This window comes from Vitis vinifera, chromosome 16 (genome assembly GCF_030704535.1).
Source record: "Vitis vinifera cultivar Pinot Noir 40024 chromosome 16, ASM3070453v1".
NCBI classification, from domain to species: Eukaryota; Viridiplantae; Streptophyta; class Magnoliopsida; order Vitales; family Vitaceae; genus Vitis; species Vitis vinifera.
The window spans coordinates 17,488,259-17,511,356 of NC_081820.1; the positions used below are offsets into that span (position 1 = coordinate 17,488,259).

At 38.6% G+C, this 23,098-nt stretch overlaps 1 protein-coding gene across 1 annotated transcript; it reads left to right on the forward strand.

Moving 5' to 3' along the window:
- Positions 1 to 266: 266 nt before the first annotated feature.
- LOC100246801 (acetolactate synthase 2, chloroplastic) lies at positions 267 to 2,352 on the forward strand. The gene has a single exon (XM_019225952.2). The coding sequence runs from the start codon at positions 288 to 290 to the stop codon at positions 2,256 to 2,258; it is 1,971 nt and encodes a 656-aa protein (XP_019081497.2). The 5' UTR covers positions 267 to 287; the 3' UTR covers positions 2,259 to 2,352.
- The last annotated feature ends 20,746 nt before the right edge of the window (positions 2,353 to 23,098 follow it).

Here is a 23,098-nt window from a genome sequence, read left to right on the forward strand (position 1 = left end):
AGTACCTTAAAATTTTTTATATGTTAGTATTCATGGTGCTGAATATATAGTTGGTCTAGTAGTCATTTCATGGATATTGAACAAAATTTGTTCAGATTGCTATAGTTCCTTCGAAGTGTTGCTATGTGAAAACATGACTTTCAAGTAATGTATGAAAAAAAAACTATCAAAAATATTGGACGTATATACCATGTTTTTTCGCCATCCATGTTTGATATAAAACCAACCTTGCCAGCCACAAAACGGCACACTCAACAGAACTTGTACTGAGCTCGCTGCATTCAACAATGGCGAATGTTGCAGCTACAAACATCACCTTTTTCAAACCCTTTTTGCAGCATTACTCCAATTTTCCTTCCTCATTTTTAAACATCAGCATCCCCATTCCCAATCATTACCATAAACCTACCAGCACAAAGTGTCTCTCCCGCTGCCACCTCAGTGTCACTCCCGAACCCTCCCGGGGTGCCCCAGAAACCTTCGTTTCCCAGTTCGCCGCTGACCAGCCGAGGAAGGGCAGTGACATCCTTGTGGAAGCCCTGGAACGTGAAGGGGTGACTCATGTCTTCGGTTACCCGGGGGGAGCCTCCATGGAGATTCACGAAGCCCTCGCTCGCTCCTCCATGATCAGAAACGTGCTGCCCAGACATGAGCAAGGGGGCATCTTTGCGGCAGACGGCTATGCTCGCGCTTCTGGACGCCCTGGTGTCTGCCTCACCTCCTCTGGTCCAGGCGCCACTAATATTATCAGCGGCATTGCGGATGCAAACTTCGATAGCATACCCATCGTGGCCATTACTGGGCAGGTCCCACGAGGCTTGATGGGAACCGATGCCTTCCAAGAAGTCCCACTTATTGATATAACTCGACCGATCACAAAGTTCAATTATTTAGTTCTTGATGTTGAAGACATTCCTCGCACAGTTAAAGAAGCCTTTCTCCTTGCAACTTCAGGCCGACCTGGTCCGGTATTGATCGATATACCAAGAGATATACAGAAAGAGCTCGTGGTTCCGAATTGGAATAAGCCAATTATGCTGCCTGGGAATGCATCCAGATTGCCTAAATTGCCGGAAAAGGCCCACCTGGAAGAAATTGTTCGATTAATTTCAGTGTCAAAGAGGCCAGTTGTGTATGCTGGTGGAGGGTGTATGAACTGCAGTGAAGAGTTAAGGCGGTTTGTGGGGCTCACTGGTATACCTGTGGCAAGTACTTTAATGGGTCTAGGGATTTTCCCATGCACGGATGACCTATCTCTTCACATGCTCGGAATGCATGGGACTATACAAGCAAACTACGCTGTGGACAGGTCTGATTTGTTGCTAGCATTTGGTGTCCGATTTGACGATCGGGTAACAGGTAAAGTTGAAGCTTTCGCTAGAAATGCTACAATTGTTCATATTGACATTGATCCAGCAGAAATCGGAAAGAACAAAAAACCCCATCTTTCAATTTGCACTGATGTAAAGCTGGCATTGGAAGGCATCAACACGATCTTGGAGAAGAATGCAGCAAAGCAACCCACTGCAGAAAACAAAAGAGGAAAAGGGACAAAGTTTAATGACAATGTATCGGCTTGGATAGAGGAAATTGATGAGCAGAAAGAGAAATACCCAGCAAGTTATAGAACATCTGGAGAGGCTATTCCTCCACAGTATGCTATTCAACTTTTGGATGAATTAACCAATGGAAATGCTATTATTTGTACCGGAGTCGGGCAGCATCAGATGTGGGCTGCCCAGTATTGCAAGCATAAGAATCCCCGCCACTGGCTCTCTTCAAGTGGATTAGGAGCAATGGGGTTCGGATTGCCTGCTGCTATGGGTGCTGCACTTGCTAAACCCGACGCAATTGTTGTCGACATTGATGGTGACGGAAGCTTTATGATGAATATCCAGGAATTGGCTACAATACGAGTGGAAAATCTGCCAGTGAAGATTATGCTATTGAATAATCAGCACCTTGGCATGGTTTATCAATATGAGTATGAATATGGGGACGGTGATTCGTTGCACTCATACATGGGGAATCCATCGAACCAGGCCCAAGTATTTCCTGACATGTTGATGTTTGCGGAAGCTTGCAACATAACTGCAGCCCGTGTGACAAAGAAAGCAGAGCTGAGAGAGGCAATAGAGAAGATGTTGAAGACTCCTGGTCCATATCTGCTAGATGTGATGGTACCCCATCAAGCACAAGTGCTGCAGTTGATTCCGGATGGTGGCACTTTCAAAGATGCTATCAAAGGTGCTCAGTAAATGTAAAACAAATGCAATTTTATTATGAACTGTCAAGTACTAATACAATGGAAAATAAAAAATAATATTTATTTAGTGAGTGAGTTTCCTTTTCTATTTGAGGTTCTCTTAAAAGTCATAATTAAGTTGTCAAAATACAAGTACCTAAATTACTAGCAAAAGACTCTTATTTGTCTTGAAAATGAGCTTTGATTTCTAAGAACTCCATTGAAACAAGACCCTAAAAATTAAAATTTCATGGTCATAGAATATTTTGAAAGAAGAGAAGATTTGATTTGTAAATTACAATTACATGAAAATCATATTGAAGATTGTAAACAGAGTCATCAAGAGAAGTAAATTATTGTTTTATATTAATATTTATATTATTGAAGATATTATCATTTAATTTTCATTTCATTGATATTGAGTATAACAAAATTTATTACATGTGTTAGAAAAAGAAGACATAAAAACAATAACTCTCCAATCCCAGGAATGAAAATAAATATCAATATGTCAAAGTAATTTATCTATCTACCAATACAATTCAGATGGAAGTAATTTGTAACAAATTTGCAATCAAAGCACAAAAAAAAAAAAAATGAATAGCAAGAATTTTAAGAGATGATTTATCAAACGGATAGAAAGCAAGACACAAATACTAAGATTTAATATGGTTTCAAAAATGTGCTTACATGCACAAGTCAAGCTTTGACAACAATTCACTATAGTAAATATTACAAATGTCACTACTCAAACTTTCCATAAGACTTAAGTTAATATGGCAAAAGGAAAGGGATACTTGTATTACTATAAATATGCCAGTTATAACTTCAAACAAGTTTAAGAGCTTAAAAATACCCATAAGACGCTTCAATGGGTGTTTAATGGTGTTAGTAGAAGAAAAAATTGAAACCTAGCCTTTTTTCTTTTCTCCCTAGAACTCTCTTTCTATTTAATTTCTATTTCAACAAAACCCTAAATTTTTGCCAATACATGTCATTTTAAGATGTGCTTGTGCCCAAATATTGGGTCTAAGAATTAGGACCAACGATAACTATCAATGGACTACATGCCCTTGAGGAGGATTGTCTTAAGTGAAATTCAATCCCTATTGTAATATTCATGATTCTCTCATTGATCTAATTGTAAAGATCTCTTGAAATTTCTCCAACATTAGCCATAAGTTATGCTTTATAGACAATTTGAAAATTTTCCTATGGTTAGATTCATTGTGGTTCATTTACATTACTTATGTGTAGAAGCTTGAATAGATCAAGAAAGCATCGAGGGCTCAAATTCTATAGAGTTTCTAAACACTGAAAGTGCAATTGAATTTTTATTTGGAATTGACCCTATTTAAAGTGTAGATCTAATCCTATAATTGAATATACTTGGATGACATCTATTCAATTGATAAATTCTCTATTTTGCTTCATCTTAATCATCATCATTTATCAAGCTCCACATATTCATTTTATCATGAATGATTTTATCTACTTTTAATTCATTTGTCAATCATTTATGTTACAAAATTTAATCACTTTGAATCAATATTTTGAATCATAGATGACTAATCCTTGTGAAAACGGTCAAACACTATACTATAGGTATTCATTCTCAATCAAATGGATAAAAATACTTTAAAAAACTAATGCTATAACTGTTTATTATCAATCAAATTGCCAAATTCATTGCACAAACAACGATAATTAAAACAATAATCTAGATACAATTAAATCAACATACCTATTTACATTTTTCCTGCAACCATCTCATTTACCCACTCGTTTTAGTTAAAGTGTTAGATTGAAAAGAAGCCAAGCCAATATAGATGATTAAGACATACAAGCAAACACATGCTTCATCTTAATCATCATTATTTATCAAGCTCCACATATTAATTTTATCATGAATTTTTTATCTATTTTTAATTCATTTGTCAATCATTTATGCTACAAATTTTCATCACTTTGAATTGATATGTTGAATGTTAGATGACTAATCCTAGCGAAAATAGTCAAACACTATACTATAGGTATTCATTCTCAATTAAATGGATAAAGATACTTTCAAAAACTATTGCAATAACTATTTATTATCAATCAAATTGTCAAAAGTCATTGCACAAGGAACAATAATTAAAAAAACAATCTAGATACAATTAAATTAACATACCCATATACATTTTTTGTACAACCATCTCATTTCCCCACTCATTTTAGTTAAAGTGTCAAACTCAAAAGGAGTCAAGGCAATATAGATGATGAAGACATGCAAAAACACATGCTTCCTCTTAATCATCATCATTTACCAAGCTCCACGTATTCATTTTATCATGAATGATTTTATGTACTTTTAATTCATTTGTCAATCTTTTATGCTACAAATTTTCATCACTTTAAATCAATGTTTTGAATCTTATATGACTAGTCCTTGTGAAAATGGTCAAACACTATACTATAGATATTCATTCTCAATCAAATGGATAAAGATACTTTCAAAAACTATTGCTATAATTGTTTAATATCAATTAAATTACCAGAAGTAATTGCACAAGCAACCATAATTAAAATAACAATTTGGAAACAATTAATACATGGATGACAACCCGACTCTTGGTAGCTTGGAATGTAAGGGTATCAACAAAATTTATACCTAAGGTCCTTACACTAAAGTAGCAAAGCTACTATAGCATAGTGGCTCTATGATCGAACACTGGGAAGGGTTTTTACTTTAACTAGTGAAGTTCGGAGGATGGAGTGAACTTTTCTTAATAAAAATTAGGTTAAGATGAAAACATAAAAAGATGAAGGTGTTGTAAACTAAACTAACATGAAAATAGGTTAAAAGATGGAAAAAGAAGTTTCTCAAAGCTTTGGATAGCCATGCTTAACTCACTGTGTAAAAATGGAGATTTTGGGACTCTTCACCTCGAGTTGGGGAAGCAACTAAGGTGATGCTTACTTCCCGAACCGGTATGAGTTTAACAACTGAGTTTTAGTCCTTGAAAACTTACAAAAAGGGTAGCTGAACCTCATAAATGCTCTTTTATTGATATAGGTCATCTCCTCAATACAATGGCTCGTAGGAGATAACTAATGAACGTCAGTGGATCTAACAATAAGAATCCACTGAGACCAAAAGATTATCAAGTATTGGCCATTCAAAGCAAGGTAGAGGGATTAAAAGCTTTACTTTGAATGAAAACATTTATGACGCTCAGCTACTTACATTCATGGCTTGGAAATCTCCATCCTGACACGGGAGCTTCACATGGCATCCATTACTTCAAGAAACTAAAAGGTTTTAGCCTCTCATCCTTGGGGATTTCATCCTCCAAGGATGTTTGGCTACTAAGAAAATGAGAAAGAAAAGAGAAAAGAAACGTATGAACAAAAGTGCTCTTATAACTTATAAAGTTACAGGTTACAAGATTAGATGATCCGTGTCTGAGGCTCTTCACCTCTATTTAAAGACAATAACAAGCTAAATTACAAGAGCTATTACAAAGGCAACCTATTCATTGGTTGATTACAAGGGTAAAATAGGTATTTACAAAGCTAAAAGCCAAGCAAAATATCTTGGAGAACCGGCAGTGGAATAACATCAACAACGTCTCAAAACAGGGGATTCAAAGGAATTTCGCAATGTGCCTAAATCCACCTTGCGAAATTTTCGCAAGGTGAGTCTTCATGGTGTGAAATTTTCGCAAGGTGAGTCTTCATGGTGCGAAATGGCAAAATTTCGCACCATGAAGAAAATCTCCTTGCGAAATTTTCGCAACCTTGCGAAATTGGTCATTTGGCATGATGCAGTTGTCTTCCGAAGGCCATATCTTCCTCATTTCAGCTCCAAATCGTACACGGTTTGAAGCGTTGGATTCTTGACTTCCTAAGCTTTGAAATGGTATATAGCATGTAGAAAATGGACTTCGGAAAGTGCTCCAAAAGTTCAAAGGAAGACTGCATCTGTTTTCTTCACTCTGTTTTCCTCTTCTCCATTGTTTGTGCTCGTGTTTCCACTTGAAATTCAAGCCTGTAATCGTCCAAAATCCTTGCTTAACTCGCCCAAATAGCTCCTCCATCAATTGGCATGCTTGAATCGATTCATAAGCTGATAAAAACATGTCAACTTGCCACAAAATGGTTAAAACCAATTACTAAGGACCTTAATGAATTAATTGGGTTAAATGAATATGATTACTACTCAAAGGTGCTTAAAACCATTATAATTAGGTCTACAAAATAGCACTTTTTGGTAGTAATCACACCCCCCAACCGACTCATTGCTAGTCCCTTAGCAATGGAGGAGATAAAAACTAAGCAAACTATAATAATATACATAAAAGGGATCATGCAAATCACTCCAAAAAATAATTGAGTGGCATGACTGATATCAAAACACATCTCACATGGTGAACTAAAGATACGAAGATTCAAAATGCAATAGGAGTTGTCAAAGCTAAAACTTAAACAAAAAGTACAAAGAGTGGAGATTATGCAATTAAGTATCAAAAGAATCTCTACTCTCAAGGTTCCGGATCAAACTCTTCCATAATGAGCTAAGTGTTAATGAGATTAGCTTTCGGATATAGTATGTACAACTATCCTCTCCCCCCAACCTAAGCTTTTCTCGAACATTGGCAAAATTAACCAACTCTTAATAGGTTAGGAACGCACCTTCTTATTCACAATTCTTTTTACTCACTAAACTTAACCAATTCACCTATGTAGCAAGCAGAGGATCGATGACTCCCAACCAATCAAGGTTTAGGGCATCGGGTTTTAAAGGCTTTCGCCACCCCTTCGGATCATGCTTAGGTTTCAAGGAAAGAATAGAAGCTTATTCTCTTTTTCTTTTTTTTTCTTTTTTTTTTTTTCTCTTTTTCTTTTTCTAAGACTCATTGGTCTTTTTGAGGTGTCCCAACACTATTAAAAAGAGGTTAAGTAATGAACCAAGTCAAAATTTTCCTAAGCTTAGAGGGTGAGAAAGTTTTGCATCATAAATCCGGGATCTAATGTGCACGGTGTGTGTAAAGCTTGAAATGGAAGAAATAAGTTTGAAATCAAAGAGGGCTTCAATAGATTATCAACTTTGAAAGCATAAAACAAACTCTAAGACTTAAGTAATTAAGTTAAAACTCGACTTATCCTATTTTATTTTGAGAAATTATCTTTAACAACCATAGAGAATGAAACAAAAAATTTTGAAAAAGGGCAAAAACTACTAAATCAACAAAATAACTAACTAAAATAGGAAATACTTACTTCCTTAACTCTTCCCCCAACCAAGATGAACATTGTCCCCAATGTTTCTATCGAAAAAGACAAGGAAGGAATGATATACCTTATGGTGATGTGGTATTCAAAGCGTGTGAGTGCATCCACATGATTCAAAAACCATAAGAAACGTGAGAGAGGAAATAAGATACAAAAAATGATGCTTATATAAACTGAGAGAGTTGAGTACAAGATATAAGCATGAGGTACATACAATCTCAGAATATAAAACATGTACATATACAAAAAACATATACAAAATGGAGATAGAAATATCCAATCATGGATGTGGCTCCTGAGGTGGAGGAGGTGATATGCCCAGGTGATGGTGGATCTGAGAGAGCATGGCGGAGTGCTGGTCCAGGATAGCTGTATGCTGAGCCTGATGTGTCTGTATGGTATCCATCTGTCGTCTGATGGCCTGCATCTCACGGACTAAGGTGGCCTGAGAGGTGCTCAATGAGTGAAAGGATGACATGAGAGCTCTGAACTCTGTAGCGGAGACAGTGATGGATGGCCCGACTGAAGACTCAGCATAGGCTGGAGTAGGAGTGACTGGTGGTGCGGGAGTATCAGTAGTACAAGTCACTGGAGCAGGTACTGAAGAAGAAGGCTCTGTGGTATGTGGGTCCTGCTCTGGTAATGTCTGTATTGTAGGTGCTAAGGCTGCTGGAGGCGCGGGAGCTAAAAGTCTAGGGATACCCTGGTCCATGCGTGAGCGGTCTAAGAACTGGGTCCAACTCTCACTGGTAAAGAGCTCTCGACAATGATGACGACGCTCTAGGTGGGGCTGAGAAGGGTATCCCATCTCCTCTAAGACTTGAGAGATCAGCCTCGGAAATAAGAGTGGAATAGTACCAGCTCTACGTAGGCACTTCCTATGCACCTTCTCCTCAAAATAGGTAAGAGCGGCCATGACTAGATGGTGGGGTCCAAAGTAGAATCCCTCAGAGATGCGGTAAAGCGCATCTAGGATAGCACCTCTCCTCTGGACTACATGCTGGAGTGGAAAAAGATTGGTGCGGAGCACCAAATCGATAAGTAACATCCGTGGAGAAAGCTCCCTCCTCAAAATGGTCCTACCTGTGACTTTACCTCCTGATAAGGCATAAACTATGTCGGGCTCTGAATACTAAGACCGATGCCGGAAGGAACCAAGGTCCTCAGGGATAGGCGGAAAATGCATAGAGGCGGCTATATCTCGGGCCTCTAAAATACCATGCTGGCCATCAATCACAAAATGAATGGCTATGGGGTCCTGGACGCCTCTAGTAGTCATAGTCTGGTAGAAATCTAAGACTACCCTAGGGTAATAGAAGGACCTAGGAGTCATAAATGGCTCGATGTGGTACCTCTTCAGAATGCGGTATGACTCCTGTAGCTCTGGTAATAGGCGGAGAGTCTCATGCTCCACACAGATCTCATCGTGAAATGGCCTATCTCTGATATCGGTGTTGCCTGGGAGGGGTGGCCCTGCTACCATAGGCCACTTGAGGACCTCTGCTAGGTGTGAAAAGCCTGGGATAGTAGATGCTGGAGGTGATGGAGGAGCTTTGAAGGACTCGCCTGGTCTTGAAATCCTAGTCCTCTTAGGTGGAGGACTGCTCACAGGGGGTGGCACTGGTGCCCTGGAAGACCTAGATGATCGTCTGGTCCCATACCCGTGCTGAGTAGAGGGAACTGGGGTCTGGGCTAGCTGAGATGGTGTAGAATGACCACCTCTCTGTGAGTGGGCCCCATGCTGACTAGCTGAAGAGGATGCCCCCCGTGTCCGTGCCATGGTATAAATACTGAAATAAGACTGAAAAGCACGAAAAATAGAGCATCCCAGGGGTAAAGTGTCAAAAATACAGTTGAAATGGTAACCAGTGCAAAATTTGCAAGGCATGAATAGTGGTTGCCAAATTTGGCAACGGGCACTATTCACGCAGCACTATTCATCTTATTCTCCAATGCTTACTTTGAATTTGATTTTTCATTTTTAACGGTTTAAAATTCAGAAAAAGGGTATGGTTTTAATGGAAACATGATTCTAAATGCAATGGAGTAAGTTTGGGAGCTTAAAACACATTGCAAGATAGAGATTTTTGCAAAAATGGTGGCCGGCCATGTGGGTCTTTGATTTGAAAAAAATGGATTTTTGAAATGGTTTTAATGGATGAAAATGCATGTTTATGGTTCCTAAAACATAGAAATGGCATAAACAAGCAATTTAAGGAGCCAAAAATGGAGAAAAATGAAAAATTACTCACCTTGGAACAATGAAGCACGCGGCCTAGAGAGGAAATGCAAGGTGAATAGTGTTTTGTGCATGAAAAATGAAGTTGAGAAGGCTTTAAAAAGGGTTTTTGGCCATGAAAAATTTTTGAAAATTTTGTCTAAGCACGGGGATGAACTGAGGAGTGTTAAAACTAGAAAATTGAAGTTTAAAAATGAATTTAAAAAGAATCAAATCCTTGGTAAGCATGAAGAAAAAATTTTCGCAAGGTGAAAATTCACCTTGCCAAATTTTCGCACTGGCTACTCCCCTTAAAAACCAATCCCGAGAGGTTGCATGTTGATATTTGCTTTGAAAACAATTTCGCAAGGTGAAAAATGACTTGCGAAAATTTTTGCATTGGTTACTCCTTGCGAAAGTGCAATCCCGAGAGGTTGCATTTTGCATCTTGCCAAAATGTGTATTTCGCAACTCACTTTTTGAGTTGCGAAATGGGCTTTTAAGCTTGGACTTAGATATATTTCTCCCCTATTTCACCTTTCTATCCACATTTGTGAGCTTGTGAGCTTTCGCACCTGCTATTGGACATCAAAGCTCCATTAAAAACATAAAAAAAAACAAAATCAAAACTAAGAAACCTAAACAAAATATGTGCAAAAGTATTAAAAATGCAAAGTAAACAAGAATGTAATACTAAAACTAAAACAAAAAGAGATGAGCACTTAGCTTTTCATGCTAAGCTCATCAACTTACCACACTTTCTCAAGGATGTGATGGGTCATGGAGGATGAGTACCTCCTTGTCACGGGAAAATGGCTCGATGTAGGGCTTGAGTCTTTGCCCATTTACCTTGAAGGTCTTTGCACTATTTGAGTTGAGTAACTCAATTACTCCATGTGAGTGTACTTGGTGCATGACAAAAGGCCCTACCCACCTTGATTTGAGCTTTCCCAGAAATAGGTGAAGCTTAGAGTCATATAGCAAGACTCTTTGTCCCTTGAAAAATTCTTTCTTGGTCACCAACTGATCATGCCATCTCTTTAGCTTTTCCTTAGCTATTATTGAGTTGAGATAGGCATCATTTCTCAATTCCTCAAGCTCATTCAAATCCAAACTCCTCTTTAGCCCAGCCTTAGTTAAATCCATGTTGAGCTTTTTAATGGCCCACCATGCCTTGAACTCAATCTCAACGGGAAGATGGCAAGCTTTGCCATAAACAAGACGGTACGGTGACATCCCAAGGATAGTCTTATAAGCCATCCTATACGCCCATAGGGAATCAAGGAGCTTAACAGACCAATCTTTCCTATTGGTGTTCACCACCTTCATCAAGATGTTCTTAATTTCCCGGTTGGCTAGCTCTACTTGGCCACTCGTATGAGGATGATAAGGTGTAGCTACCTTATGCTTGACTCCGTACTTGGCCAAAAGAGCTTCAAAGGGCTTGTTGCAAAAGTGAGTGCCTCCATCACTGATGATTGCTTTAGGCACTCCAAACCTCGAGAAGATGTTTTCTTTTAGGAACTTGAGAACCACTTTGTGATCATTGGTTCTACAGGGTATAGCTTCAACCCACTTTGAAACATAATCAACTCCTACCAAGATGTAGGAGTGGCCAAAAGACATAGGGAAAGGTCCCATGAAGTCTATGCCCCAAACATAAAAAAGATCCACTATCAAGATGGGGTTCAAAGGCATCATGTTTCTCCTTGAAAGCTTGCCTAGTCTTTGGCACTTATCACATCCTTTACTTACCTCATGGGCATCCTTAAAAAGTGAGGGCCACCAAAAGCCCGATTGAAGAACTCTCATTGCCGTCTTTTGAGAGGCAAAGTGGCCTCCACATGCATTCTCATGGCAATGAGATAGGATCCCATGCTTCTCTTGTTCAGGCACACACTTCCTTATAATTTGGTCCGCACAATACTTGAAGAGAAAAGACTCCTCCCAATAATATGCATGGACCTTGGCAAAGAAATTCTTCTTGTCCTGAGAGCTCCATTCACTTGGTATTTCTCCCGTGACCAAGTAATTGGCAATGTGTGCAAACCATGGCACTTCCTCCACAAGCATCAAGGATTCCTCAGGGAAATCATCATTTATGGGAAGTCCATGGGTGTCATGAGCGATGTTGAGCCTTGACAAGTGGTCAGCTACCACATTCTCAACACCTTTCTTATCTCTGATCTGGAGGTTGAACTCTTGAAGCAAAAGTACCCACCTAATCAACCTAGCCTTGGCATCTTGCTTGGTTAGCAAATACTTCAAAGCTGAATGATCCGTGAATACCACAATGGAAGACCCTATCAAATAAGCTCTGAACTTATCCAAAGCATACACCACAACAAGTAATTCCTTCTCAGTGGTGGTGTAATTCCTTTGAGCATCATTCAAAGACTTGCTTGCATAGTAGATCACATAAGGTTTACCATCTTCTCTTTGTCCCAAAACAGCCCCAATGGCATAATCACTTGAGTCACACATCACTTCAAATGGCAACTCCCAATTTGGTGCTCTCACAATGGGCGCTGATGTCAAGAATTGCTTAAGAAGCTCAAAACTCCTTTGACATTTATCATCCCACTCAAACTTGGCATCTTTCACCAATAATTCACAAAGAGGTTTGGCAATCTTGGAAAAATCCTTTATAAACCTCCTATAGAACCCGGCATGCCCAAGGAATTGCCTTATTTCTTTTACATTGGTGGGAGGTGGCAACTTCAAAATTAGTTTCACCTTAGCTCTATCTACCTCTATACCCTTCTTTGAGATTACGTGCCCAAGAACAATACCTTGATTTACCATAAAATGGCACTTCTCCCAATTGAGTACGAGGTCTTTCTCTATGCATCTTTTCAAAACATCTTCAAGTTGTGACAAACAATCCTCAAAAGAAGTCCCATACACAGTTATGTCATCCATGAAGACTTCCATGATTCGTTCAACCATGTCACTGAAGATGCTAAGCATGCATCTCTGGAAGGTAGCAGGAGCATTGCATAATCCAAAAGGCATCCGCCTATAAGCATAGGTGCCGAATGGACAAGTGAAGGTAGTCTTCTCCTGGTCCTCCACATCAATCTCTATTTGAAAATACCCGGAATACCCATCCAAGAAGCAATAAAAAGGATGCCCAGATACTCTCTCAAGGACTTGATCCATGAAAGGTAAAGGGAAGTGATCCTTTCTCGTTACTGCGTTCAGCTTCCTGTAGTCAATGCACACCCTCCAACCAGTTGTGAGGCGTGTGGACACTTCATCTCCATTTTCCCCCTTGACTACGGTTATCCCGGACTTCTTTGGAACAACTTGGGTTGGACTCACCCAAGTGCTATCTGAAATGGGGTAAATGATGCCCGCTTGAAGAAGCTTCAACACTTCAGCCCTTACTACCTCTTGCATATGAGGATTCAATCTTCTCTGTGGCTGACGAGTTGGCTTAGCTCCCTCCTCCATATAAATATGGTGCGTGCAAATCAATGGGCTTATCCCCTTCAAATCAGAAATTTGCCATCCGATGGCCTTCTTGTGCTTTCTAAGGATTCTTAGAAGATTGTCCTCTTGTGAAACAGTTAAAGAAGAAGAAATTACCACCGGGGCTTTATTGCCTTCCTCCAAGTAAGCATACTTCAACTCGGCAGGAAGGGTCTTCAATTCAAGCTTAAGGATTGCATCCTTAGCTTCTTTCATCTCTTCCTCATCCTTGAACAAAGGGAGGATCACTGGCTTTTGTCTCCAGTTTGACATAACGACATTCATTCCCATGGGTTCAGCTAACCCATCATCAAGATCTTCATGGCTTTCATCTGGATTCTCTTCAAACTGATCAAGGATACTCTGATTACAATGCTCCTCCACCAGGGTATCTATCATACACACTTCTTCTGGGCCCTCATCTTCTTCAGGATGGATGTGCTTTTGACATAGATGGAAGATGTTGAGTTCCAATGTCATATTCCCAAAAGTGAGTTGCATGACCCCATTCCTACAATTGATGATTGCATTGGATGTTGCAAGGAATGGTCTTCCAAGGATGATTGGAACATAGTTGATCCCTTTGACAATGGGATCCGTATCAAGCACCACAAAATCTACTGGATAGTAGAATTTGTCAACTTGAACCAATACATCCTCTATTACCCCCCTGGGGATTTTCACTGATCGGTCAGCTAAGGATAGGGTGATCGATGTTGGCTTGAGTTCTCCCAACCCCAGCTCCTTGTATACAGAGTATGGAAGCAAATTAACACTTGCCCCCAAATCAAACAATGCCTTCTCCACTTGGGTTCCTCCAATATTGACTGAAATTGTAGGACACCCCGGATCTTTGTATTTGATTGGAGACTTGCATTGGATTATAGCACTCACTTGCTCGGTTAGGAAGGCTTGCTTTGTAACATTGAGTCCTCTTTTCACAGTGCACAAGTCCTTCAAAAACTTTGCATATGTGGGTACTTGCTTGATCATATCAAGTAAAGGAATATTCACCTTCACTTGTCTTAGCACATCAAGAATCTCAGAAGCATTCTTGATCGGTTTCTTCCCACGCAAGGCTTGAGGAAATGGAGGAGGCATGTGCTTCTTCATCATGCCTTCCTTTAAAAGAATTTGAGGTTCCTCATCCATGCTAGGAATGATGCTTTCTTTCATCTGAACTTCCTTTCCCTTTTGTTTATTCTTCTTTTCTTCATTTCTATCAGCCTTGTCTTCTTTGGCTTTCCTCTGATCATGCTCCGGCTGATGCACTTCCTTACCACTTCTCAAAGTGATAATAGCTTGCACGTCCCTCACCTTTGAAGAATCCTCGTCTTTGGATTCCACTTCATGTATCCCCTTAGGATTTTGGTGAGGCTGAGAGGGAAACTTCCCTTTCTCATTGATAGTGTTCAAATTTGTGAGCCTTGAGATGGAATATTGGATGTTGTCAATTTTCTAAGACAACTCATTATGCATCCCATCTATCTTCTTGTTCAATGTACTCTCTACGTTGTCAATCTTCTGATTTAGTTGAGAGTTGATGGATTTTTGCTCTCTCACAAAGTCACCCATAACCTTGCTAAGGCTTATGAGTGCTTGCTCAACTGAGGATTGACCTTGACTCTGTTGGCTTGATTGGGCTGGTGACTGATATGGGTTTGGCCTTGGCTTCCATGCAAAGTTTGGGTGGTTCCTCCAGCTAGAGTTGTACGTGTTGCCATAGGGAGCATTTAAATTTGGCTTCCATTGGCCAATCAGGTTAGCTTGTTCCCCGAACATTTCTCTTGCTGCCGGAATGGTGGGACATTCTTCCACCATATGTTCAAATGACTGACAGATGGAGCAAGGATTGGCTTGTTGTTGAGGTTCTGAAATAGCTTGGACTTCGTGAACTTTTCTCAACTCCATTTCCTCTATTTTTCTAGCCATGGCAGCTACCTTGGCTTTCATCTCCATGTCTTCACTCAGATTGTACATCCCCCCTCTTGACATTTGCTGAACTGGCCTCTTCCCCATTTCTTTGTTGTTGGGCTCATCCCATCCACGGGAAACCTCTGAGACATAACTTAGGAAATCCATAGCCTCCTCAGGGTTCTTGCTCATGAAATCGCCCCCACACATTGTCTCCAATATCTGCTTCATTGAAGATGACATGCCATCATAAAAATAGCTCACCAAAAGCCATGTATCAAAGCCGTGGTGAGGACATGTATTGATGGCCTCCATATACCTCTCCCAGCATTCATAAAATTTTTCATTCTCACGTGCTGAGAAGTTGGAGATTTGTCTCTTCAATCCATTTGTTCTGTGAGTTGGGAAAAACTTCTTCAAAAAATCAGCTTGAAGTTCTGTCCATGTTCTTATGCTTCTCGGCCTCAAGGAATTGAGCCATATCTTGGATTTGTCCTTTAATGTGAATGGAAAGAGCTTCAACCTCATAAGCTCAATAGCTGTTCCCCCTTCTTGAAAAGTATTGCACACATCTTCGAATTCCTTTATGTGCGCATATGGATTTTCACTTTCCATCCCATGGAAAGTAGAAAGCAGAGGCACGATGTGTGGCCTGATAATCAATTGCTCTGTAGGAGGAATGATACAAGATGGTGCACTCATCCTCGGAGGGTGCATCCTGTCCCTCATGGACCTATACAAGTTCGGATCATTCCCCTGCCCGTGTTGTGAATGTTGATCATCTGGCTGATTCTCCATGACTTCTAAAATAATCTCTAATTCAATAGCTCGTGGAGTCTCTATCCGCACTAACCTTCCCTCTTAGTCTCTAATCCAATAGGGCATGCACGGATTCAGCTGGAACAAAGCAAACAAACAAAACAAAGAAAAAGAAAAAAAAAACAGAGCATGCGGAAGGAAAAACAGAGTATGAAAAATAAACTAAAAATGAAAGTTAAAAGCTAAAAGAAACTTATCTAAACTAAGTTAAAAATGTTCTAAAACTAAAATAAAAAGTTAGTAAATGAAAAATGAGATAGAATTCACCTTACTCATGAGAAGCCTCACAAGTTACCTCCGGCTGATATATTCACAGTGAAGTAGCACCTTCCCCGGCAACGGCGCCATTTGACAACCCGACTCTTGGTAGCTTGGCATGTAAGGGTATCAACAAAATTTATACCTAAGGTCCTTTCACTAAAGTAGCAAAGCTACTATAGCATAGTGGCTCTAGGATCGAACACTGGGAAGGGTTTTTACTTTAACTAGTGAAGTTCGGAGGATGGAGTGAACTTTTCTTAATAAAAATTAGGTTAAGATGAAAACATAAAAAGATGAAGGTGTTGTAAACTAAACTAACATGAAAATAGGTTAAAAGATGGAAAAAGAAGTTTCTCAAAGCTTTGGATAGCCATGCTTAACTCACTGTGTAAAAATGGAGATTTTGGGACTCTTCACCTCGAGTTGGGGAAGCAACTAAGGTGATGCTTACTTCGCGAACCGGTATGAGTTTAACAACTGAGTTTTAGTCCTTGAAAACTTACAAAAAGGGTAGCTGAACCTCATAAATGCTCTTTTATTGATATAGGTCATCTCCTCAATACAATGGCTCGTAGGAGATAACTAATGAACGTCAGTGGATCTAACAATAAGAATCCACTGAGACCAAAAGATTATCAAGTATTGGCCATTCAAAGCAAGTCAGAGGGATTAAAAGCTTTACTTTGAATGAAAACATTTATGACGCTCAGCTACTTACATTCATGGCTTGGAAATCTCCATCCTGACACGGGAGCTTCACATGGCATCCATTACTTCAAGAAACTAAAAGGTTTTAGCCTCTCATCCTTGGGGATTTCATCCTCCAAGGATGTTTGGCTACTAAGAAAATGAGAAAGAAAAGAGAAAAGAAACGTATGAATAAAAGTGCTCTTATAACTTATAAAGTTACAGGTTACAAGGTTAGATGATCCGTGTCTGAGGCTCTTCACCTCTATTTAAAGACAATAACAAGCTAAATTACAAGAGCTATTACAAAGGCAACCTATTCATTGGTTGATTACAAGGGTAAAATAGGTATTTACAAAGCTAAAAGCCAAGCAAAATATCTTGGAGAACCGGCAGTGGAATAACATCAACAACGTCTCAAAACAGGGGATTCAAAGGAATTTCGCAATGTGCCTAAATCCACCTTGCGAAATTTTCGCAAGGTGAGTCTTCATGGTGCGAAATGGCAAAATTTCGCACCATGAAGAAAATCTCCTTGTGAAATTTTCGCAACCTTGCGAAATTGGTCATTTGGCATGATGCATTTGTCTTCCGAAGGCCATATCTTCCTCATTTCAGCTCCAAATCGTACACGGTTTGAAGTGTTGGATTCTTGACTTCCTAAGCTTTGAAATGGTATATAGCATGTAGAAAATGGACTTCGGAAAGTGCTCCAAAAGTTCAAAGGAAGACTGCAGCTGTTTTCTTCACTCTGTTTTCCTCTTCTCCATTGCTTGTGCTCGTGTTTCCACTTGAAATTCAAGCCTGTAATCGTCCAAAATCCTTGCTTAACTCGCCCAAATAGCTCCTCCATCAATTGGCATGCTTGAATCGATTCATAAGCTGATAAAAACATGTCAACTTGCCACAAAATGGTTAAAACCAATTACTAAGGACCTTAATGAATTAATTGGGTTAAATGAATATGATTACTACTCAAAGGTGCTTAAAACCATTATAATTAGGTCTACAAAATAGCACTTTTTGGTAGTAATCAATGGAGCTTGATAAATGATGATTATTAAGATGAAGCATGTGTTTGCTTTCATGTTTTCATCATCTACATTGGCTTAGCTACTTTTGAATCTAACACTTTAACTAAAATGAGTGGGTAAATGAGATGGTTGCATGAAAAATGTATATAGTTATGTTGATTTAATTGTATCTAGATTGTTCTTTTAATTATCATTTCTTGTGCAATGACTTTGGGCAATTTGATTGATAATAAACATTTATAAAAATATTTTTTGCAAGTATATTTATCCATTTGATTGAGAATGAACATCTGCAATAAAGTGTTTGACTGTCTTCACAAGGATTAGTCATCTAACATTCAAAATATTGGCTCAAAGTGATGAAAATTTGTAGCATAAATGATTGACAAATGAATTAAAAGTAGATAAAATCATTCATAATAAAATAAATACATGGAGATTGAGAAATGACAGTGATTAAGATGAAGCATGTGTTTGCTTGCATTTATTCATCTATATTGGTTTAGCTCTTTTTGAGTCTTACAATTTAACTAAATTGAGTGCGTAAATGTGATTTATGCAAAAAAAAAAAAAAAAAACAAAAACAAAAAAATGTAGCTATGTTAATGAGTCGAATGTGCTTGCTCCCCTGAGTGTGAGGAAAAAAGGCCTTAGCTTGTCTGTGAAACGAGTTATGAAATGTCCCAAAGCTACGAGACAACCCGTGAGGCGTTGTAACTCTTTCTTATTGTTTAGAGTAATTGTTTTGAGAACGACTTTCACTTGAGCCGAATTGACTTCAATTCCTCTTTGGGTTACCATAAACCTTAGAAACTTCCTTGCGTTGACGCCAAAGGCACACTTAGCTGGATTGAACTTCATGTTGTATGCTCGCATAAGATGGAATGCCTCTTCCAGGTGTTGGGTGTGCTCAGCTCGGGTTTCGCTCTTTATAACAATGTCGTCAATGTAAACTTCCATAGTTCAACCAATTAGGGCTTGAAAATTTTCATTATTAGCCTATGGTAGGTAGCACCGGTGTTCTTGGGTCTGAATGGCATGACTTTGTAATAGTACAACCCTTGCAGTGTAACAAAGGTTGTATTCTTCTCATCTGACCGGAACATGGGGATTTGGTGGTATTCGGAGAAGGTGTCTAGAAAGGAAAACATCTCATGTCTGACAGTGGAGTCAACTATCTGGTCTATCCGGGGTAAAGGAAAGTTATCCTTTAAACAGATGTCATTTAGGTTGGTGTAATCAACACAAACTCGCCACTTTCCATTCTTCTGAACTACCACCACGTTTGCCAACCAATCTGGATACTTGACATCTCTGGTAAATCCGGTTGCCAATTATTTGTCAATTTCTTCCTGGATGATTTTTTACCTGTACAGGTAGGTGAAACATTAAGTCTGTGGGAGGATAGGCAGATGAATCCTTGACATGTCCGAGTGAGTCTAGGGAAATATGTCAATGTTGCGCTGGAGCATTCTTTCTAATAGTTCTAGTTTCTCATGTGTAAACAAAGAGCTAGTATAGGTGATTTGTCCTATGTCATGTGAAAGGCATAGTGGTTGAAGAAGTTCAACTATAGACAAATCTTTCTCTACCGAGCTCAGTGATTTTTATTGCTTCATTACGCTTGATGATTCAGGGTGTATCTCGTCATCTACCGATTGTCTGAAGTCTAGCACCACTTGATAGCATTGGCATGCAGCTAGTTGACTGCTAAGAAGATCGACTTGTCCCTCCTCCATGAGGTAGCTCACCATTTGGTGGTACGTAGAGGGAATGACTTTCATTCTATGAAGCATGCATGCCCTATTATAGCATTGTATGGGAACAAGTCGTCAACCATCGAGAATCACACATTCAGGGTGACTAGGCTAACTTAGACGGGTAGCACAATGTCACCCAGGGAAGTCGTTGTAGCTCCATTGAACCCGAACAATAAATGCCCTGGGTTCTCTAGGGCGGATAGTGAGTAGCCCATCTACTTGTAGGCTAACATTTGCAAGAGGTCAACTAAGCTACACGAGTAAACCAGAATCCTTCTCATGTTAAATCTACCTACCCCTAGTTTTAGGACTAGGGTATCTTCATGCAATTGCAACACTTAGTTAGCATCTACTAGAGGAAAAGTAATTATGTCGTCTATAGAGCGTACACTCTCTTTCGAAACGTTGCTGAATGGAATTAACTCGCTCTTTTACAGAGGCTGCACGGAGCAACCTTTGCCTTTGCCGCTTAAAACTGTGTTTATTGTCTACGGGGCCTCTATGTATGTAGTTGATGACAACTTTGGGAGCTATCGGAGATGCATGGGCTTGGATGGTTGCCTCTTGCACTACCTCTTTTTGCCTGCCAGTTGTGCGGACATACTGTTTTAGGTACCCGACCTTAATTAGTTTCTCCACCAAGTAATGGAGACTCTTGCATTGCTTGGTGATATGACCGTGATCCTAATGATAGGAGCACCTTCTATTCCAATCTCGCTTAGCCAGATCTGTCTTGATAGGTTTTGGTGACCTGAAATATGATAGATCACGAATGATAGGAAGGAGTCTTTCATAGGAGATACTGAGGGGGGTGAGTCTCACTTGCTAGCTTGCCTTGATTGGTTCAAGGGCTTAGAAATCCTAGCCTCATTGTTCTTAGTCGGGCGATTGGTGACCAAGACTTGTTGAGAAGCTGCTCGGACTTCGTCTTCAAGCATATAATATTTATCCGCCTGTCTAAACAGGTCAGCCATCTTTGCAGGCAACTTCTTTGCAAGAGACTCAAAGAAGGGTATGCTCAGGTTGATATTTCACTTGAAGATTTATAGGATGACATCCATATTGTAGGATTCCACTTGGAGTACTGCTTGCCCGAACCGCTTCATGAAGTCTTTGAGCGACTCGTTCTCCTGCAACTTGATGTTTTGCAAGGTGCTTATGTTATGTTTTTGGCGAGCAGAACATAGGTAGTGGCCCAAAAAGGCTTTCAAGATATCCTGGAACATGTTTAAGGAATTCGGTGGGAGATGGTGGAACCATGATAGAGCTGAGCTGTGTAGGCTAACCGAAAAAATCTTGCATTAGTGCATTATTCCCTATGTTAAGGGTCATAAGCTGCCTGAAGTGCATAATATGATTAAATGGGTCACTCGTTCTGTCGTACATTATGAACTTTGACACTATGAATCCCTTGAGCGGCTCTTAGTTGAAAATATGGGGGCCAAATGGCATGGAGAGCATGTCATCCAGCCGCCGGCTGATGCAGTCGTGTAGAGCTCGCTTCAGCAACACTTCAATTTGCTACCTTAATAGTTGATAAGGTCGTTCTAGCATATGTGTTGTGGCTGGGGGACTTAGACGAGCACTCAGAATTTCTAACATGCGTGATTGCCTCTCCATGCTTGGCGCTTGAGGTCCCATCCGAGCTCATAATGCATCTAATAAATGCGATCTTTTGTTGCACCTCATTTTCTTGGATACTCGAGTAGAGGTTGTTCCTTCATTCGACTGAATCATTTTTATTAATAATAAATTCGATACAAATTCTCACATGATTTGAAAATCATTTTTATAATAAAAAAAATCAAAAGAACAATTCTCTATTTTAGTTTGTTTTTAAAAATTTATTGTTATAGAACAATAACCAAATATTGGTAAAAATTTTAAAAGCAATTTTGTTTTTTAAATCACACGTACAAATATTGTGAATATTATTAGAGTTTAAAGTGTTTAATATTAAAACCTATATATAAATTGTTAATTCTAATTCTATTAGGAAACTAATTCTAATTATACTATAAAAAAAAATTCAAACTCTAATAAAACTATATTATTAATTAATAATAATCCTAAAATAAGAAAAAAAAAATTATCACTTTCTATATTTACGCTTGATGTAAGTACATAATCAAACATATGAATCGCCATTGTTTCCTCTTGACAAAAAACAACTCCACTTTGGTGAATTATACAATAAGCACAACAAAGTGGTACACACAACATCAAAAGTTGCCTTATCCTTATCATAAAGTAAAGTGATAGCGAGATATTCATCGAGAAGAAAATTTAACAATAACAAGGCTTTATTTTCATCTTTAACATTCTCATCTAAATCTAATAAATGTGCTATGGTTTTATCAAAAGCATGGATGTGATGATGTATAGACATACCAAAAAAGTTTTTTCTTCAAATAGAGTCAATTTTTAAAACTCTTTATCATATACATGTCCTTCATTGTCTTCTATAAGATTTTTGCAAATGTCTCTTTCATAATAACATATTTACTAGCTTTAGTAAGACAAAAAAAATAACTACATGTCTAACAGTTGATCCTTCCCCATTCCTTGTCATTCATGTCTTCAAGTTCTTCCTAAAGAGCATTATCTAAAAATTGTTGACACAAGAAGTCCAATACCTAACATTGCCATATTTAAAATTATTAATCCCATCAACTTTCTCTGCCTCAACTTTTCCTTTTCTTAATTGATAATGCCATTGTCATTTTCTTTTAACTAACCCAATAAGGAATAGTCATGGGTAGACCAGGGCTATGTAATTTTATGAAACTTGAAATGTATACAGTGAAACTGGGACAACTACTGCCTCAGGTTTCAACAGAATAAATGAGATCAGGTGGGTCACAATAAGCTATTTCTTTTTACCAAGCTAGGTTTTTGGCGTTATCTTCATTGTACCAATTTTAAAGAGGAATCTCAGAAAGTCATGACACCTCAATGCAAGGAGCAAGCACTAATGTCTTTTGAAAATTGTTTTTAAAAGTAGTTTTATGTTCTTGAGAACAAAAAAATAGCAAAACATGTTCAACAATCATGAAACTATTTTTTGCTTTTTATTTTTAAGAATAAGAAATAAATATTTTTAGAAAACATCTTCTAGTTGTTTTCAATTGTTTTATAAAGACTGTTTAAAAAAAATTATTATACAAATATGGGGAATGACTAAATATAAAAATTATTTCTAAAATATATTTTAAAACTTTTGTTGTACAAAATATTAGAGAATAATTTTCAAAAATTGTTTTAAAAAATAATTAATAATTACCAAAGAAGGTCTAAATATAATCATCTCATTGATATTACTAATGATTCTTATCTATAAAAGGAACATAATTTGTTATAAGTGAGTTTCAATATTTATAAATAGATATTCTTTTTTTTCCTTTCCCTA

What these genes read in the sequence shown, in the direction of transcription:
- LOC100246801 (XM_019225952.2), top strand. Translation starts at nt 288, where the DNA reads ATGGCGAATGTTGCAGCTACAAACATCACCTTTTTCAAACCCTTTTTG.